We start from the raw sequence: 19,978 nt of genomic DNA on the forward strand, positions 1-19,978 counted from the left end.
TAGAAATGCTTTAAAATTTAAGCATACGTTTCTACTGCATTTTTAAAAGTCATTTGCTTTACATGGGATAACAGGGAACACCAGTGCATGCAGTGCTATGAACTATGGAAAGCTGCCATCTTCCTGTGTGTACTCCCTAACAATTTCTGAAAGCAAACATTAGGAATCCTCTGGTTGCATGAAGCATTTTCAGTTCTGAGTCTTTCCCTCTCTTTCTCAATTAAAACACTGCTTTGGTGTTTTAAAAAAGCAGGAAATAAATCAGGAAATAAATAATTGTGCACATGTCCAATCGGTGGAGTGAACTCAGGATGACATCCTGTGTCAGCTTTAGCTATGTGCCCACACTCACCCAGATGCTCACTTGCTTGTACAGACCTGTCAGCAACACTCAGTGTACAAACGGGGCAGAGACAGGGTGCTATAGAGGGATGGATTTGTCCCAGACCCCCCCCCCCCATGACTTAGCACAAGTATTGACTTGGGACAGTCACCCTAGGAAGAGGTTTGGAAGAGGGCGCTGGCTCCTCAAGCTTGTAACCTCTATTCAGTGATATTTTGAAATTAAAGTATCAGCTCCATCATTCCCATTAACCATGTGTTTCATGTTTTTATTGCAGCCACTGTGGTCCACAGGTGTGCCACAGGAATTTATTAATGGGGCCAATGGGAGATGTGAGCCGCCACTGGCAGCATGATGTGCTTCATGCAACCAGAGGATTCCTAATGTTTGCTTTCAGAAATGAGAACAAGTCATTCAGAGCACCAAAAATCCTGGATGCATGAAGGTAATTTCTGATGCATCCCAGTGTTCCTGTCTTTTCTTGCTCATTGCCTCACAATTCAGTAAATTTGTTCCATCACACAAGGCAGTAGATATTGTCCCTTGGTTAGAGAGCTCTCTCTCCACCATCTCTAAAACGTCTTTCCTTTTGTCAAATGATGGTATTTACTTATTTTCATGGAACTTATTTTCTGGGTGTTAGGGACTACAGTCAAAAACACCAGAGGACCAGTGTTTAGCCTTCTGTGGCAATGTTGCAGTCCTGGGAAGAAAAAAGGGATTTAGATGAGATGGTGGAATGCATAATCAAAGATAGAATCTCAAAACACATAGATGAACAAGCCTTGATGAGGGAGAATCAAAATGGCTTCTGTAAGGGTAAGTCTTGCCTCACGAACCTTTTAGAATTCTTTGAAAAGGTCAACAGGCATGTGGATGTGGGAGAACCCATGAACATTATATATCTGGACTTTCAGAAGGCGTTCGACACAGTCCCTCACCAAAGGCTGCTGAAAAAACTCCATAATCGGAATTAGAGGGCAGGTCCTCTCCTGGATTGAGAACTGGTTGAAGACCAGGAAACAGAGAGTGGGTGTCAATGGGCAATTTTCACAATGGAGAAAGGTGAAGAGCGGTGTGCCCCAAGGATCTGTCCTGGGACTGGTGCTTTTCAACCTCTTCATAAATGACCTGGAGACAGGCGCTGAGCAGTGAGGTGGCTAAGTTTGCAGACGACACCAAACTTTCCTGAGTGGTGAAGAGCAAAAGTGATTGTGAGGAGCTCCAGAAGGATCTCTCCAAACTGGCAGAATGGGCAGCAAAATGGCAGATGCATTTCAATGTCAGTAAGTGTAAAGTCATGCACATTGGGGCAAAAAATCAAAACTTCACATATAGGCTGATGGGTTCTGAGCTGTCTGTGACAGATCAGGAGAGAGATCTTGGGGTGGTGGTGAACGGGTCGATGAAAGTGTCAACCCAATGCGTGGTGGCAGTAAAGAAGGCTAATTCTATGCTTGGGATCATTAGAAAAGGTATTGAGAACAAAACGGCTAGTACTATAATGTCGTCGTACAAATCTATGGTAAGGCCACACCTGGAGTATTGTGTCCAGTTCTGGTTGCCACATCTCAAAAAGGCCATAGTGGAAATGGAAAAGATGCAAAAGAGAGCGACTAAGATGATTACTAGGCTGGGGCACCTTCCTTAAGAGGAAAGGCTACAGCGTTTGGGCCTCTTCAGCCTAGAAAAGAGACGCCTGAGGGGGTACATGATTGAGACATACAAAATTATGCATGGGAAGGATAAAGTGGATAGAGAGATGTTCTTTACACTCTCACAGAACACCAGAACCAGGGGACATCCACTAAAATTGAGTGTTGGGAGAGTTAGGACAAAAGAAAATATTTCTTTACTCAGCGTGTGATTGGAACTCCTTGCCGCAGGATGTGATGACGGCATCTGGCCTAGATGCCTTTAAAAGAGGATTGGACAAGTTTCTGGAGGAAAAACCCATTACGGGTTACAAGCCATGAAGTGTATGAGCAACCTCCTGATTTTAGAAATGGGCTATATCAGAATGCCAGATGCAAGGGAGGGCACCAGGATGCAGGTCTCTTGTTATCTGGTGTGCTCCCTGGGACATTTGGTGGGCCGCTGTGAAATACAGGAAGCTGGACTAGATGGGCCTATGGCCTGATCCAGTGGGGCTGTTCTTATGTTCTTATCCCTCTATAAGCTGTGAAGCTGAGACAAATATTTCAGTATAAGGGTAATGATACCTACCCAAGTACAAAGGAATTTATACAAAACATTTCAGTTTTTTTTCAATCATGTATCTATATCTCTAATTCATTATGAGAAGAAAAAAATGGCTTTAGGGTATGCATTCCATACTTCTACAATAGCATATTTCAATTCTTGCTTCTCTAGCTACTGCTGAGGTAGTGTCATATCTTGTTACAGCATGATAATTTGGCAAAGCTTTACCTTATTCCTTCAAGGAGCATTTCAATTAATTGCAAAGCCCTATGCAAAGCAATTGCTATTTGCCCTTTTTGTGTTAAAACCCCTGAAAAATCATGATCATGTAAAGCAATTATCACAAATAGATTGTTGTGGATGGTGTAAGAGATTAAGGCTGAAAAATTAATAGGAAAAAAGCTGTGGTTGTAGCTCTTCTACCTCATGGGGTTCATTTATTAGAATAGGAGCTATGTAAGAGTTACAAGAATTTCAGACCTTGTGAGGAGAGTTCCCAGTAATTGCAGAGACAGAGAATCTTGAAAAGTTGACTATACTCTTGGCTAGGATCCAGACAGTTCAGTACACAAATGGAAAGAGGTTCAGTTCACAGGAGCAGGGTTGCCAGTTTTTCTTTCTAAATGCAGCCTTTCATATCACATCAAATTCCTGAGAGTAGAGGGGCCCCATGAGAATGATGCTTAGTCTTCAATTCCTTATTCAACATGGGTGCATGGGCAATCCAAACAATGACATTAACTTAACCCATTTTTGTCCAGCCCAAATGTGTAACGATTTGTTCCCTGTTGTGTATATGCAACGTTGGATAGAAATGACTTAAGCTTTGAGCCACTGCAAGTCATACAATCCCACCACTAAGGCTGCAATTCTATGCTCACTTACCCAGGAGCAAGTCTCATTGAACTCAGTGGGCCTTACTTTTGAGTAGACAGGCACAGGATTTTACTGAGACTGAACCACACAAAATGCACCACAACTGACTATGACCCAAAGTGTCACTGTTGAGCAACATACTTTTAACATACCTTTCATGCTTTATGGTTTTTAACTTTTTCAAGAGCATTTATAGACCACTACCAGGACACTATTCAAAATAGGATGGCCCAGTATCAAATGCGGCCCAAAACAGTGACTGTGTACCATACCCTACGATGCACACAGGCCAACATGTAAGAACAAGGAAAATAAAATTTCCTAAAATGTACTCTTTAAGAGTACAGATATATGTCCAAGATGTTTGGAGAGGAAGGGAAGGTAGCTGCAAGGAATACAGTCACTTATTTTTAAGAAGGATAAGAAGGATGTTCAAATGGAAGATTTGAACATGCCTGAGAATGGATGAGCATGAAACAAGGTGAGGGTGAGTGTGTGTCAAGGGAACAGCTTGGGAGCTATAGGGGAGTTGAATGAAGTTCACCATGAAAATGGTGGAAGTGCTGTGACCTTTTGCTCAATGAGAATTGGAATGGAGAAAGTGGATGGTGGAGGATCACCCAAGGCTGTGGGCAGATGGCTAGGAAAGGAAATTAGTGGGGCATTAAGTAGTACCTAGAACAGCAATGTTCAATCTTTTTCATTTCATGGCACACTGACAAGGTGCTAAAATTGTCAAGGCACACAATCAGATTTTTTTACAGTTGACAAGGCACACTGCACTGCTCACATCCCCCAATGGCCCTATTAATAAATGACCCTCCCCCAAACTGCCATGGCACACCAGTGTGGCACGGCACAGTAGTTGAAAATTGCTGATCTAGAACAGCGGTGCCCAAAACCCCGGCCCTGGGGCCACTTGCAGCCCTCGAGGACTCCCAATGTGGCCCTCAGAGAGCCCCCAGTCTCCAATGAGCCTCTGGCCCTCTGGAGACTTGCTGGAGCCCGCACTGGCCTGACACAACTGCTCTCAGCGTGAGGGCGACTGGTTGACCTCTTTGTGTGAGCTGTGGGATGAGGGCTTCCTCCACTGCTTGCTGTTTCTCATCTGTGATGCAGTAGTGGCAGCAAAGGAAAGGCCAGTCTTGCTTTGTGCAAGGCCTTCTATAGGCCTTGAGCTATTGCAAGACCTTCATTGATTCATATAAGTTCATCTTTAATATATTCACTTATGTAAACTTATGTAAATTTATTCAAATTTTAAATGTAAATTAACTATTTTCTTCCCTCGCCCCCAACACAGTGTCAGAGAGCTGATGTGGCCCTCCTGCCAAAAACTATGGACTGATCTAGAATCTAGGAAAGAGATGAAATCCAGTTGGAGATGGAGGTTCAGACATAGTTTTGTTTTTAAATCCCATTTAGAAAAATCTCTTCATGTGGAAAAAATACCCTTTCATTTTTAGTTGTATAGCCCAAATGAATTCCCCCCTTCAACTGAAAATAAAGCATTATTCTACAACAATACATTCTTTATGAAGTTAATAGTCTTAGCATTTTGCCTTTTCTATTTCAGTGCTGAGAATTATCAATTGGAAGCCTGCTCTATGTACCATACGACACCCAAAGGGGGAAGTACCCACCATCATTGAACCAACTGGAAATATCTAAAGCAGCGATTTTCAACTAGTCTGGTTGAATTAGGGAGTACACTGTAGTAAATGGTCAAAACCCCATGACTTTGGTCAATGGTCAAAAACACGACTTTGTAGATTCAGTTTAGGACTGAACAGTTAATGTGTAAATGTGCATGTGATCTGAACCCAGGTGATGTAGAGCAGCCATTTTCAACCAGTGTGCTGCACCACATTGATGTGTCACAAATGGTCCACAGGTGTGCCATGCAAGTTTGGGGGAGGGTTTTTTATTAGTAGGGCCGTTGGAGGATATTAACTCCCCCACCAGCAGCATGGTGTGCCTTGTCAATTGTCAAGAAACTTATGGTGTGCCTTGACCAGTGTGGCGTGAGATGAAAGAGGTTGAAAACTGATCTAAAGGGGGGGGGAGGACTAAAAATGAGAGAACGGTTTTAAAAAATAATCACTTTCAACTAATATCTATGTGCAGATAAAGGGCCCAATCCTATCTAACTTTCCAGCACTGTTGCGCATCCCTGAGGCAAGGGAAGAAATGTTCCTTTACCTTGTGGAGGCCTCCATAACTCCCCTCTCACTACAGGATGCTTCGCACACCCCATTGGTATGGCTACACCAGGGTTGGAAAGTTGGATAGGATTTGGCCCAGAGGCAGCAATCCTATCCATACTGACCTGGGAGCAAAGCCCATTGACTAAAGTGGGACTTACTTCTGAGTAGACATGCAGAAGCTCGGGCTCAGTCCCCTCTCTTTTTCTCTAAGAAACCACGTGATGACTCTGCACCTTGTGGCTGGGAGCCTGCTCAGTCCCCCAGGGAAGCGCCTCTGCTCCTACACGCTTGTGGCTGGACTGGGCCTTTCATCTCTCCTGGGCTGGATGTTTGGTTCCAGCTCCCCCGTTGAGGAGGGGGAGGTGCGCCTGGAGAGACGAGGTCGTGCGGTGGCTCCTGAGGACGCCCCCAGCAGCAGCGCGCCGAGAGAGAAGGCGCCTCTCCGAGAGTGCGCTCGGGGCAACGAGTCGTCTCCGAGCTGGAGAGCGTCTTGCAACGCGCGCAGCGCAGCCACTCGACGAGCCCGTGGAACAGGCGCTGCTGCCTGGGGCGAGAGGAGGAGAGGGAGCCCGAGCACGAGGCGGGTCGCCACACGCCTGAGAAAAGCCCAGCGAGGAGCGAGCACCAGAGCAGGCTGCGCGCGCGCTCCAGCCCTCTCCTCCCGGGGCATCCCTAGCCACCAGAGACCGCACAAGCCTCCTCTCTCCGTGCGCTCCGGCTCCTCTGGCCCGCTTCCCGCCTCCCCAGCGCCGCGTCAGGTGGAGCGGGCAGTGCGCCTGTGCGGCGGCAGCGCTAGCAGCTACGGTACCTAAGCGCGGCGGAGGCAGGCAGGCAGGCGCCCCGGGGAGCAAAGTCACCCGCATTTAGCGCGCCGGCGGAGGAAGATGGCGGAGCCGGGGCCAGCACGGACCTCTCCCCTGTACCCACGGGCGTCAGGTGGGGGCGAGAGCGGGGACGGGAGGCACCTGCTTGGGAGAAAGGAGGGGAGGGCTGCGGGAAGAACGGCTCCTTGGGGCAGCTGTCCCCTTCTGCTGGTTGCCTTGACTGGTGCAACGTGGTGCCGCCGCCGCCGCCGCCCTCCGGTTGCAGGCAGTCTGCTGCGCGTGATTTCTTGGCGCGGGTGGGTGTGTGCCTTGGCACTGGGAAATGCCCGCGTAACAAAGCTGCGAGAGCTCCGGGATGAGAGGGGGATATCCTCAAGGACTGGTGGGAGGCCTCACCCGGTGCAGAAGAGATTTGCCCCGGGAAGTCTTCGGGAATGGTCAAGGGCGACCCCAGCAGCCAGATCGGTGGCTTTTCTGTTGGGCAGCAGATCAATGCTGGGGTGGTGGGGCTTTCTCATCAATCCGCTGCCTGCCCTGCAGATTTCCGCTGTCAGGGAAGCACAAGGCAGACAGCAAGTGCTGGCAAGGGCTTGCTTTGCTGCAAGGCTTCCCCCCCCCCCCCATATCCAGATCACCCCCAGAAGAAGCTTTCTTAATGCTTCCACAGTTTGTCGTCCCTTCTGGTTGTAAACCGAGGCTTTGTTCCACATTCATCCAAGGGGGGAGTGTAAAATTGGAATGACTTTCTCCTATGTAGAATGACACAGTAACTGGGGAGATGAACATTTTAATTCTGGAAATAATGCTTTCTGGTGGTGCCTTGACACGTCTCTTTTTGTCTGTAAACCTGTTAGGTTGGTTTTGCATGACGGTTTCATGTCGAAGAGGCAGTTGCACAACCTTTGAATGTGTTGCCAGATACTTGGGGCACTGCTGTTAACTAAGGCAGGGACTGAGGATGCAATCCCGTGTGCAGCATTCCTTGAGCCTGTCTTTGCTGACTTTGAAATAGCAGCACTGTAGTGTATAGAACAGACTACAGCCTGCTGCTTCCTACCATTTTCAAGGCTAAATATACCTTAAGTCTCACCAACTCTGTCCTATAGCATTAGTAAGTTTAATGGAGATGAGAAGGTTCCTCAGCAAAATAATATTTCACTGTTTCCCTTGATTTTTCCATGGAGAATGTGTGATATTTTTCTTAATAAGTTCAAGAAATTATCTGTAGGGGTCTTGGTAGCATGATGGCATTTTAGTGGTCTGTTGTGGCACAAGCTTTTGTAGATAGCAGTCTGATTAACTCTGGATATCTGTCAGAAATTCCAAAGCAGTAGCCTTGTTATGTCTGTTTTTCTTTTATTTTCTGCCCATGCCATAATTATCCAACAAGTCAGAGGTGCCAGCAGTACTCTACTTGCCTTTAAGTGTGTGTTCTTTCAAGTTCTTCTATTTCATAAAGGCCAAATAAAGTTTGTTTACCCAGATTTGAACTTGAAGATAGTACCAGGTTCCAAGTCCTGTGCTAATTTTCCAGGTCACATTGTGTTATTGCCTACATGCACTGAAGCAGCAACTGGATGCTGACTTTAAACATTAAGGCTACAGTTATCTGGAAGGACCATTGAATTCAGTGGGTCTAACTCATGAGTAGACATGCCTAGGGTTTTTCTGTAAGTTCTCAATAGTTTTGCTGCTCTTACAGCACAGTCCTATTAACTTGTACTCAGAAGTAAGTCTCACTGTATTCAGTGGAGCTTTTTCCCAGCAAGCATGCATAAGATTGCCAACCTAGTGGCTTGAAACTGTACTTTGCATTTAGCAACATTTAACCCATGTTTTGGTCAAGCGAGAGTAGTTACGATATTAGTAAATCCTTAAGCTGAAGTCATATAGATTTAAATTCTTCTATGTCATATATATTTTGTTAAATATGTGAAGCCCATTTATCTATTTGCTTCTTGTCTTAAATTTTCTGATCAGCCTGATAACTGAGTAGGGAAAGCTATATAACTGTGGCTGTAGTGTGTGTAATAAGTCATGCTGTATAAGAGACAAGTTCAAAAGTTAGCCTTTCAGAACAAATTTAGTTGAGCCTACATAGTTAGGTGCATCATTTCAAAGCAAGGCATTATCCTCTGAGGCAGCTGTTAAGGATGCCTGTCCAACAGCCTAAACTAGCAAAGGATTGCGTAGATCTGAGGTCTCTCTCACTCTTTTCTCCTATAGGCGTGAATTAAAAATGAAGCTTGAGACATGGCAGGCATCTGTCAAAATCTAATTATGAAGTCCCACTTCATATGTTCTGTGAAAAGGACAAAAATTGTGGCATTTGGCACAAAATTTAATAATACCCTCTTGGTTAGATTATTGTTACTCTCTTAACCATGACTCCTGATGAAGTAGGCTGTAATTGTACACAGCATTAAGTGTGTCCAAATCCACTTATTTCAGTCGGGTTTCCAGAGTTGAATGTAAGATTCTCACACAGCCATTCATTTATAGTGGCGTTTGACCAGCAATGCGGAATGGTTATGTTTGAAGGGGACAGTTGTAGGTGAAAGTTGCACCATTTGTAGGCTCAGCAGATATTTCAAATATGGAATTTCAGTACTGAAATGCCGGTTTCTGGAGCTGACCTGCTATTTAAAATATTTGGTTTAAACAAAAGAATGTTGTGTGAGTGTTACAGCAAGTGCTCCAACTTTTGAATTGTATTAGAAAGAATATCCTTTTGGGAGGGTTGTAGTATGTATGTGTGTCTTTCTTCCTGGTCAATTCACTGATCTCTTCACTAGACAGTCTGGTACAATGTAGTATATGGTCAAAACCCCTCCTCCCATGGCTTTGTAGGTTTAGTTTAGAACTGAACAATTAATGTGTATGTGTGTGTGATCTGAACCCAGGTGATGTAGAGCAGCCATTTTCAACCAGTGTCCTGCAGCACATTGATGTGTCACAAATGGTCCGCAGGTGTACCATGGGAGTTTGGGGGAGGGCTATTTATTAGTAGGGCCATTGGAAGGTATGAGCTCCCCACCAGCAGCATGGTGTGCCTTGTCAAAAAGAAACTGATGGTGTGTCTTGACAACTTGTAGCACCATATCAGTGTGGTGTGTCATGAAAACGTTTGAAAATCGCTGATGTAAAGGATACACATCACAGGTTTTTCGCCTACCGTTTCTCTTTTCAGTATGTGCCAAAAACATTGTGCGTCCTTCCAGTGGCCATTAGGAAGTACTTTTTAGGAAGGTTATACCTTCTATCTGTTAAATACCCAAGTTTTATAATACTTTTGTATGTTTTCATCTTTTTTCAGTCACATTTCATAAAGGGTGGGTTTGGGTGATCATGATTTATTCAGTTTCAAATGTTACCTCAGTTGTGAATGTTGCTCTTCTAGTGCTTGTATCCTTTGACACCCAAATACTATGGCAGGAAAAAAGGATATTTCTAATTTATCATAGTTTGTTTAAACTATAGCTTCATGGCTCATCCAAACCTGAAGCTGTGCTTTAATCTGGTTTACAAACCACAATTGAACTAGCATTCAAACCAAGTTGAAACTCTGGTTTCAAATGAAGGTATAATTGTGGTTTATAAACCAGGTTAAAACACAGCTCCAGGTTTGGATGAGTTGTGAGCTAAAAAGTGCCACACCGTTGACAGCACAGTGGTGGAGGTAAGGAAAGGAGGGGGTGTGTAGACTGAGACTGTGTTCATGACTGAGTAACCCATGGTTTATTTGACTATTTGAACTCTCCCATAGTATAAGTTCATAACAAATTGGCAGACGGAAACTTTGACCTACATGCAATGTGTTCTGTAGTTTTTTTATTGGTGTATTTGTGAATTTTAATGAAAGAGCATAATTTTTGTATACTGTGTAAGTATGACTTAGCAAATGGTAACTAATAAATTAAGCTGCAATTTTATATATCTGGTGATAAGTCCAACTGAACTCAGTAAAACTTACTTCTGAGTAGACATGCATCAGATTGTACTAGTGGAGAGTTGGGGGTTTCCTGCTACTTTCTCAATTACTGATAGCTGCAAGTATACCAGGACCTGTATAAGACAAAGTTCGGGGGAGGGGGTGGTGGTGGTGCTTTACAGTCTATATTAGATATATGAGAAAGAGTATAAGAGTTAACATCCAGGTTTGACAAATGAGAATGGAGTAAATGGCAACCTAGAGTCAAATGGCAGAGAAGATGCAGCTGAGTCCCTTGAGGTTAGGAAATACTTTGGCTGAAAAAGTAGACCAGGATCACTCTGCCATGGCAGAGTTTCATGTGTATATTGCATAACTTAGCTATCCGTAACTTTAAAATAAACGAACAAGCCAAAAATCCTTTGGGATCCCTTGGATGGAGGAATTTGCATTTCTTCCTTTGAACAGACTTCTGTGCCGTATGCTTCCCTCACTTTCAAAAGAAGTTTGCTGTTCAACTTGAAGAGTGCGATTTGAGGACCACGAGCTTGAATCTCCCATGAGCATGCAAAGCTAGCTGTGTGGTTCTTCTGAATCTAAGTCTAGATGTTAGTTGCATTTTTAAATCCCTGGTGGTTTTATATGTTTGATTTAGTGCTAACCAGTTTGTGTCTACAGAAAAGCAATGCATTTTAACTGACTAAACAACTTGCTTTGGCCGCACTTCCTTTCCCACCTTTCAAGTGCTTTTTACTGCTTTATAACAGTAGTCTTTAACTTTTTTCATGCCACAACTCCAATAAATAAATAGTGAGACTGGGGACCCAATGTCAATCCCGCCCTCCTTCCTATCTGCCCACCTCCCAGCTCCCATTACACCCTCCCAGCACTGTTCACTGTAACTAAATATTCTTATTAGAGAGAGCAGAAGAAAATTACCATGAAGTCTGGCACTAGTGAAAGCTATTTTAGCACAAATGCTAAGAACCACAGCAGGACTAGAACACAATCTCCTGTTACCCGAAAAGGTATACTAGTTGCCTTTCCTTTTACCTGGTGGTGTTCTAGTCCATTGTTCTCCAACCTTTTTCATTCCTGTAAGCCACAACTGAGGCTAGGTTGAAGAACACTGTTTTATAAAATGCGAAGATCCATGTGACTGACAGTGCTCTTAAAAAGGAAGAGAAAAATGCTGTGAACCATTTCTTAGCAGTTTGTGTCTCTGTGTCTGATGTGGGTAGCTGAGGAAACCACTTGTATCAAATTAATGAAGGCCATCAGCATAGTCCTTCAGTTGACAGTGCTAACTGCACCCCAGGGGATAGGGAATTTCATATCATGGGGACCACTACCAAGCAGTCTGTCTCAGGTTTACCACATGGCAAATCTCGGAAGGATGTTCTGAATAGATCTTGCAGGGTGGGCAGATCCATATGAGAGAAGGCTGTCCATCAGATACCTTGGCTCAGGCTGTTTAAAGTTTTAAACCAACAACTTGAATTGTTCCCAGAAACAAACAGGCAATCCATACAGCTGGAGCAGCAGTGGCATGACATAATTGTAAAGCCCCATCAAAACTCTTGCAGCTGCATTTTGTATAAGCTGATGTTTCAAAGGTGTCTCCATGTACAGCATGTTACAATAGCTTCAGTACTGTTGGCAACGGAGAGGTATTGTGGTGTTACGTATATTATTTTTGGTGTACTTTGAGCAGTGGTTCCCAAACTGGTGAGTCACAACCCACCAGCCAGGGAGGCATTAAGCTCTAGCCCATTACGGGGCAGGGTGGAGGTATGGCAGAGATGCAGTCTTCAGGATTGTACTACTGTCAGGGACAGAAGGGGGGTTTACTTACCTAAGCCAGCACTGGCCTCCAGCAGGTGCAGGGAGCCTCACAGATACCTCTGCAGCTCCCCTCCAAGCCTTAGAATGACTAAAAATAGCAATAACCCACTTCTGGTTTCACAAACAAAATGCAGAAGTGGGTTACAATTGCTATTTTTAGACATTTGGGGGCTGGGGGGAGGCACCTAGCTAGTGAGGAATTACATGCTAGATTAGGTAAGTAAAAATCCCCTTATGTTCCCAGCAGTGGACTGATCCTGGGAATAAAGTTGCTGCCATCACCCCACCCCTGCAAAGACTTACCATGGTCCCAAAGTCTGAGTAGGACTTTGGGAATCACTGCCTATGAATATAGTGCCTGTACCATATTGGAGTTTAAAACAAACAAACAAACAAAAACTAGCACTGTTACAGGTTCAATCTGTTTGACCTTACTTTTTTTGTTTCTCTTCATGTGTATTAAATTGATTCCACATGCCTAGTTTTTCAGCAAAATGTGTATAATTCTTGATAAATGTTAATCAACTGCTGTCTTTTGCCCTTCATGACAGTGTTGCCCAATTTGATATTGGACTGACATTCTTTTGATTGTTTCAAATCAAGCTGTTGCCATGATTTATACATGAACAAAGCTTTTTCCCTGTAAAGAATGTGATGTTTCTCATGCTGGTGAAACAAACACAAGAAATACCAGTTGAGTTTGTGATGATGAAGTCAGTTCCTCTCTGTCTGGAATTTCTACTTGAACATTTGTCATTAACATGAACAACTTTTGTGACATGTTTTGAGATTTTCAGTTTACCTTTCTCCATTCCCAAGTAAGGAACATTTTATATTTGTAAAAGAAATCTGCATCTGTGTGCTGTAACTAGTTGCACCCACCATGACTAAAACTTCCATTTTGTTTAAGTGCATTATCTGGAATTTTTTTCACAGCAGTGTCGACCAGTGCCTGTAGCATGGGGCACTGGCCTGGAGATGCTTTAGAAATTCAACTCCCCTCTTCTGCTGCGGTGAATAGAAGACCGTCATGCACAAGCTAATCTAATTGGTCCCCAGGAGATACCATGTAGACTGGTCCTGTGTCAGAATACTAACAGTTCAGTATAATGTCTTTGTGATTATTCTAGAATGCTTGAATTTATATTATTATATTTTATTATAAGGTTCTGGATTAAGATTTTTCTGTTCTGAAAGCAAGTAGAAGAAACTTGTGAAATAGTTTTAGAATTTCTGTTTGCTGTTCTATGAATGTTTAGTCAGAAAGGCCATTCTAGCATAAAAACAAGAGGGAGAGAGAAAATATTCAAGATGACGTTGCCAGTAGTCTTGCTGTTTAGTCTAGCTATTAATCTGTGGAATACTGTGAAAGAATGTTAACAGTGCTTATCTACTCATTTGGACTAAAAGAAGCAAAGGATTTTGTTGGCCAGACAGAGTAAGAAGATGCTGATGTATCTTTTGGTAGCTATTCAGCACAAACAAGGTCAACTTCATCAAAGCAAACTAATGTGACTGAGTTGTCCATATAAATATCTGATTGGTGCAACATAGTAGACGTACGGTATTTTCTTGCCTCCAAATGCTGAACGTGCAATGTCCTTAGAATTTGTATGTAGTGTTACGCTGGCAGATAAATTCACTTATATGGAGTTAGATTCTGTTACCAGTAGCCTTATTTTTGTGTGTGAGAGAGAGGTTTTTTAAACTTATGCCTGCTGCAGATGACATATATTTTAATTGCTTAATTCATATTTCTGTAAGTGGATTCTAGTAAGTCTGCACAATGAAACAGATTCCGGTTGAAGAAACAGTGCCCTCTCTCAATTAGCTTTGCTTACTCTCAGTTACATCATGTAGTCAAATCCAGGGTATGCTGGCATGTTGCTGTTGTATCTTAGGGCTGATCTGAAGGGGGAAATATCTGAGATTCTATCATTAAACAGCCTTGAATAAACATCAGTTTAACATATTATCTTGGGAGCAGGTGGAGCAGTAGATAATGGTGTTGTATCAAAAGATTAATATACTTCAGCAAGTTGTGTGAAATAGTTTCAGTAGTTCCAGATAGTCTTTGGTTCTGAAATGGTCTCCAAAAATGCAATTAGGATTCTTATTCTTGTAATATATTCTGTTGCTTTTTGCGATATTCCAATCAATCAGCATGTTGCACCTATCCCGATGCCAAACAAAAAGTGAACAGCCATTTACCATTTATTTCAAAATAATTGACAGCCTGGAACTTTTGGTTTTAACCAGTTTTAGAAATGACTACAGAACATAATTGTCACTGTTTTAAGTGTATTTATTATTGATCTTACTATCCTTGTCCAATGATGCTATTCACATCAACACTGAGTAGATTGTTTTGTGTTGTTCTCTGCATAAATGTTTACTTCTGTGTAATTCATTGTTTGATATCTTGGTCTCATTTTGATAGAAATAAACTTCTTCTATTTGCATTAGAGATGGAAGTATGTGTAATATAATAAATATAATAAACTGAATGCTTTTTTCAGTAAGAGTTAAGATACTTTCCCTCATGCTTTGAAAAGCACAGAAGATCTTAACTCAAGGTTATTGTCTCAAGGGATGTCCAGGCAGATTCAGCAGGTGAAGTTTTCCCAATCACTTGGAAAAGATGCATCTCTTAAATGTCTGTCTGGTGCATCTTGAGAAAGGGTGGACCCCATTGCTGTGTGAGGGGGAGCATAGAAGAAGAAAAAAAAGCAACAAGTCTCGTGGCTCCAATGGACTGATGTTTATTGTACCAGGAACCTTTTTTGAGTCCACTTCATGGGATGCATGATGCACATTCCGCCCCTTGGTGCTCTCACTATTGTCATGGAGAACAATTTCTGCACCATATTTGGGGGATAGTAGAAGTTGATGTCTTTTTCGACACAATTTCATAAAGATTGGAAAGGGTTTTGCCCACTCTGCCTCCCCCCTGCCACATTCTGGATTAATCTTTGTTCTTTGCCTATGCATATTCTTGTCCAGCAATGTGGGGGGAAAAAGAAGTACTCTAAACAAGGGGAGGGGAAAAAATTTCCTCCCATTTTGTTTGAAAAAGGGAGTCAAGAATGAAAAATGAAACATGTTTATGTCTTTGCTGGGACTCTTCTACGACTGCAGTCTCTGCCATTCCACACTTTTTTGCATGCTTACTTTGAAGTAAGTTAAAAGGGCTTTGCTGCTTCCTTCCTTTTGGCAAACCTCTTGCCTCTGGCAGGCCTACTGCTTTTTTTTCTCCCTCTGTCAAGAAGTCAGTAATAATGGCTTCTAATGAATGAATTTGAAATTGCTTTAATTTGTTTCTTTTTCAACAAATTGGGACCAAACTTAGGAAGACTGCCTTCTTCACACTTTGCAGAGTTCAAGAAAATTGGATTTTTCTATTAATAAATACATGACTGAGTTTGAAAATGCTACATCTCATGTCACCATAGATTTGGGACCAAATTTGGGAAGGAAGTGGATTCCAACCGCTAGTTTATCTGTATGAAATTTCAAGAGATTGTTCAAACAATGTTGATTTTTGTGATTAAAATTTTTTTTAGTCTCTCAGGCAACATTTAGGTGGTAGTCACATTTGTTAAGGGCAAGAACATGCCCTCAAACCTCCAGTGACAAATGTAGAGTTATTGTGCCCATACATACTGTTACTGGAAATGGAATTGTAAACCAGTTTTTAAAAATGTACACTAAAAAAACAATCTGAAGGAAAATCTTTCTTCCAAATAACCAATGCTGTACTTCAGAAAAAGCTAACAAATGTCCCCTCCCACATGCTTAACTGTAGAGGCATGTTTGTGTGTAATCTACTTAAGTAACTACTTGTTGCATTTTAGACCACAATAAATTGACTTGTCTTTAAGGTACTATAACCACTTTGTTGTGCTTGCTGCAATAGACTTAACCTGACTCTTCCTCTCTCATTTACTATTACCCAGCAATAGGTTAAAAAAAAATAATTTGGAATTTGGAAAAAGTAATTTGGAAAAAAAAAAGGTGCAGGAACTCACAACTTGTTAATCTTTTATTTATTTATTTATTTATAAACCATTTTTTATTGGAGAAATAAAATATTTTTTATGTGCTTCCCCCCTAAAGATGAACTTACTTCTGAGTAGACATGCATAGGATTGGGCTGTCAATCTCCACATCCCCCTCCCCCTAGCTACTTTTTCTACACATGGGGAAAAATACTGTACAGGTGCACTTGTAGCATGTAGTATGTAGTGTGGCACTACTTCGAGGAGAAGAAGCAGTGAATGGGTTCTGAAAAATGGCTTACATGAGTTCCATGTAGTAAAATTACTCTAAGCAACTGTGGGAGTAAGAACAAAAAAGGAATTCTTACATGAGAGGGGTCCTTAGGTGCACATAGAAACAGCTACATTTGCAAACAAGCAATTAAATATGGTTTAATTCAGGTATCAGAACACTCTGTGTCTTTGGGAAGGCGCTTGGCATACAATTGTATGTTCTCTGCTGCCCTGAGCAGCTGCTTTGCATTGCTGGAGAGGAGCTGCAAACACTGGCTGGCGGAGGGCATGCTTGTGATGGAAGGATGAGGAGGATCTCTGGCAAGGCTGGACAGTAAGTTGTACACACGTAGAATCCCTTTTCACCTGCCCTTAGCATGTGAAAACGGGTGCAGATATATCTCTCTGCCACGATTAAGAGCCCAATCCTAGGTATGTCTACTCTGAAGTAAGTCTCGTTCTAGTCAATGGAGCTTACTCCCAGGAAAGTGCCTAGGATTGCAGCCTAAGAGCCCAATCCTATGCATGTTTACTCAGAAGTCCACTTTAGTGAATGGGGCTTACTGTGGCTAGGATGGCAGCCTTAGAGTCCAATCCTGTGCTTGTCTACTCAGAAGTAAGTTCCATTAGAGTCAATGGGGCTTCCTCCCAGGAAAGTGTGGAGAGGACTACAGCCTCAGAGCCCTTCCTCTGCCTGTCTCCTCAGAAGTCAGTCCCATTAGAGGCAGTAGGGCTTCCTCCCAGGAAGGTGTGGAGAGGACTGCAGCCTCAGAGCCCTTTCTCTGCCTGTCTACTCAGGCTGCAAGGCTATGACACTTTCCCTGGAGTAAGCCCCATTGAACACAATGGAACTTACTTCTGAGTAGACATGCATAGGCTTGGGCTCTCAGGCTGCAAGGCTATTCACCCTTTCCCAGGAGCAAGCCCCATTGAGCACAATGAGGCTTACTTCTGAGTAGACATGCCTAGGCTCCTGCTGCAAATTGGCATGGGGGCTGCACCAGGCAGATTCTTTCCCCTCCTCCTCCGCCAAGCCAGTACCTGGGTGTTCCGTGGGTGCTGCAGCCCCTCCCTGGCTGGCTGGCTGGCTGTCTGTCCTCCTCTTCGGTGTTAGCGCGTGTCCCCCGCGCCCTCCACCGGCTTGGAAGCTGCACGGGGAAGCAGAGCGTGGTGGGAGGGAACGCTGGGCTGGGCTCAGACGAGAGCTTGAAGATGGGGGCAGGAGGGGGTCGTTGTGCGGCCAGGCAGGGGCCAGGTGCCTGCCCACCCTGCACCCCCCCAGCACCCACCCAGCGAATGCCTCTGTTTTGCTCCCCCCCTCCTGGAATGTCTCCGAAGGGGAGGGGCCCCTGCAAAAAGGTGCCGGAACTCCACCCCCCCCCCCCGCGTTCCATTAGAAAAAAATCCTGCTATTACCATAGAATATGTTGGCTAAAGCTTATGCTTAAATGCTATACCTCTTTCACAAGACAAAATGTTTCCTTTTTTCTCTGGCTCAGATTATAAAAGAACACTCTAATGTAAAATCAGTATTTGTTGCTTCTGGGTATGACTGAAGTAAGAGATTATAAAAGCAAGTGTGTAACACTGGCAAAAATTTAACTGACAAACTTGGAAGGAAAGTTCAAGCTTGCGTAGTTATTCTGCCACAAGGCCACTCTTCAAAGGAGAAGTTGGGAGTTACAGGAGGTGAAATCAGTGCTTTAATGAAGGCATAATTGAGACTTGATGTGGAAGGAATGCCTGTAGCCAAGTACCTAGTATACAGACATTGAATTTGAATTATTCTGATGGATGCTTAGTTCAAGGGTAGAAATACCCAAGGGTAATTGACCTCTGGTAGGAAATCCACCTTGTTCTAATTTTTATTATAAAAGTAACTTGTATTTAACTATTGCCTGAGTTCTCAAAATTGCCTGTCCTGCTACTGTACAACAGCCAACATAATTATTATAACATAATTGTGTTGCTGTAAACTTTACAGGTTATACTTTGTTGTTGTTTTTTCCTAACTGTTTAAATATACGTACTTTAATTGAGATTTCAGTGAAAGTGAAAGAGATTTCAGTGTTGAAGTGAGTGAGGACAAGAACAAATAAATTATGTCAATGGTGGGAGTTTTCTAACATTCCACTTTTAATTCTGAAACTTGAAAGTGTTTTTTACCCAGTTTATTGAATGGATTTGTTGAACTATATCAGCTTACTCTAGCTTTTTCTTTGCAGATTTTACAGGTGACAATTGTTGGGAATGGTTGTCTCCTCTCATCTTATTAACATGCGTAGTCTGCTTATATTTTGTCTTGTCTTTAAAAAAAAAAAATTAAATGGAAGTTGTTGAGTTCAAAAGGTATTCTGGGGAGGTGGAGATCTGCATTAGGGAACTCCCAGCAAGGATTTTATGTAAAAATTATCATAATATGATGTCATGTCACTGTACTGAATGTGTGATTATATGTAATGTAGCTTTCAAAGTTTTGTGTGTTTTTAAAAAAAAACTTGAAATAATGGGATTTTTCCCCCCCCAGTTTGCAGTCCAGTCAAGTTTACAGTTTGTGCAATTTATAAAGAATGAAGTTGTTTTGCTACTTATCTGATTTATGACAAATTTGGCTTGCATTTATGGAATCACAGTATACCATTCTACATGTGTTTTTTTTTAAAGATGTGAGTTTTAAATTCCTAGCAATAACTATCTTTTCACTAGAAATAATTTATCTGATGACTCTTACCCTACCTTTCTCTCCTCAAAGGGGCCAACAAGTTGGCTTACATGGCATTCAAAGAATACAATAATTGTTATCAAAAATAAGTTAAAAAAAATAAAAACAAATAATACCAAAAGTATAAATTGGAAACCACCTAACTGAGAACAGACAGTTCTCAGTTAATATGGGGGCATCAGGTTAATAGAAACAAAAAGTTTCTTTTTGGAACAAAAAGTGGAACAAAAAGTTCTTGACAAGATGGCAGAAGGCTGTCAATAAGGGGGCCAAATGGGCCTCAGAGAGGAAGGAGTTTCAAAACATATGTCAGTGGTTCCCAAATGGGTAGACCATGACCCACCCGCCAGTGAAGCACTTGTCCCTGCTCCTTTAAGGGGTGGGGAGGGGAAAGGCAGCAACCTGATGCCCAGGATTGCACTGCTGCCAGGGATGGGAAGGTTTTGTTAGGTAAAAAAAGTACTTAAGTAAAAGTACTCTCCTCTCCCATTCCTGGCAGCAACGAGATCCTGGGTATCATGTTGCTGCAATAGCTCCTTCCTTGCACACACTTATAGGGCTTCCAGCTCCCTTGCAGGAGTTTGGGAAGCACTTGCTTATAGGCTAGGACTAAGAAGGCTCTGTCACATCCTCTTTATGGATTTCAGAAAAAGGGAAATCATGAAATAGAGCCTTTGATGTAAAGGAGTGGGTGGTAAGGTTGCCCAGTCTAACTGAAACTATTTCAGGAATTTTTGTTTTTACAAACATAATGTAA

The 19,978-nt window shown here is 42.7% G+C and overlaps 1 protein-coding gene across 2 annotated transcripts in view; it reads left to right on the forward strand.

The window, feature by feature from the left end:
- Positions 1 to 6,481: 6,481 nt before the first annotated feature.
- MAP7D2 (MAP7 domain containing 2) overlaps positions 6,482 to 19,978 on the forward strand; it is a 77,404-nt gene continuing 63,907 nt past the window's right edge. For both annotated transcript variants that reach the window (XM_066619789.1, XM_066619790.1), the window contains exon 1: positions 6,482 to 6,564. In XM_066619789.1, coding sequence (XP_066475886.1) covers positions 6,513 to 6,564 — 52 coding nt within the window. In that variant the 5' untranslated portion in view covers positions 6,482 to 6,512. The remainder of the gene's footprint in view (positions 6,565 to 19,978) is intronic.

The sequence above is a fragment of the Tiliqua scincoides genome, chromosome 3 (assembly GCF_035046505.1).
Source record: "Tiliqua scincoides isolate rTilSci1 chromosome 3, rTilSci1.hap2, whole genome shotgun sequence".
Taxonomy (NCBI): Eukaryota; Metazoa; Chordata; class Lepidosauria; order Squamata; family Scincidae; genus Tiliqua; species Tiliqua scincoides.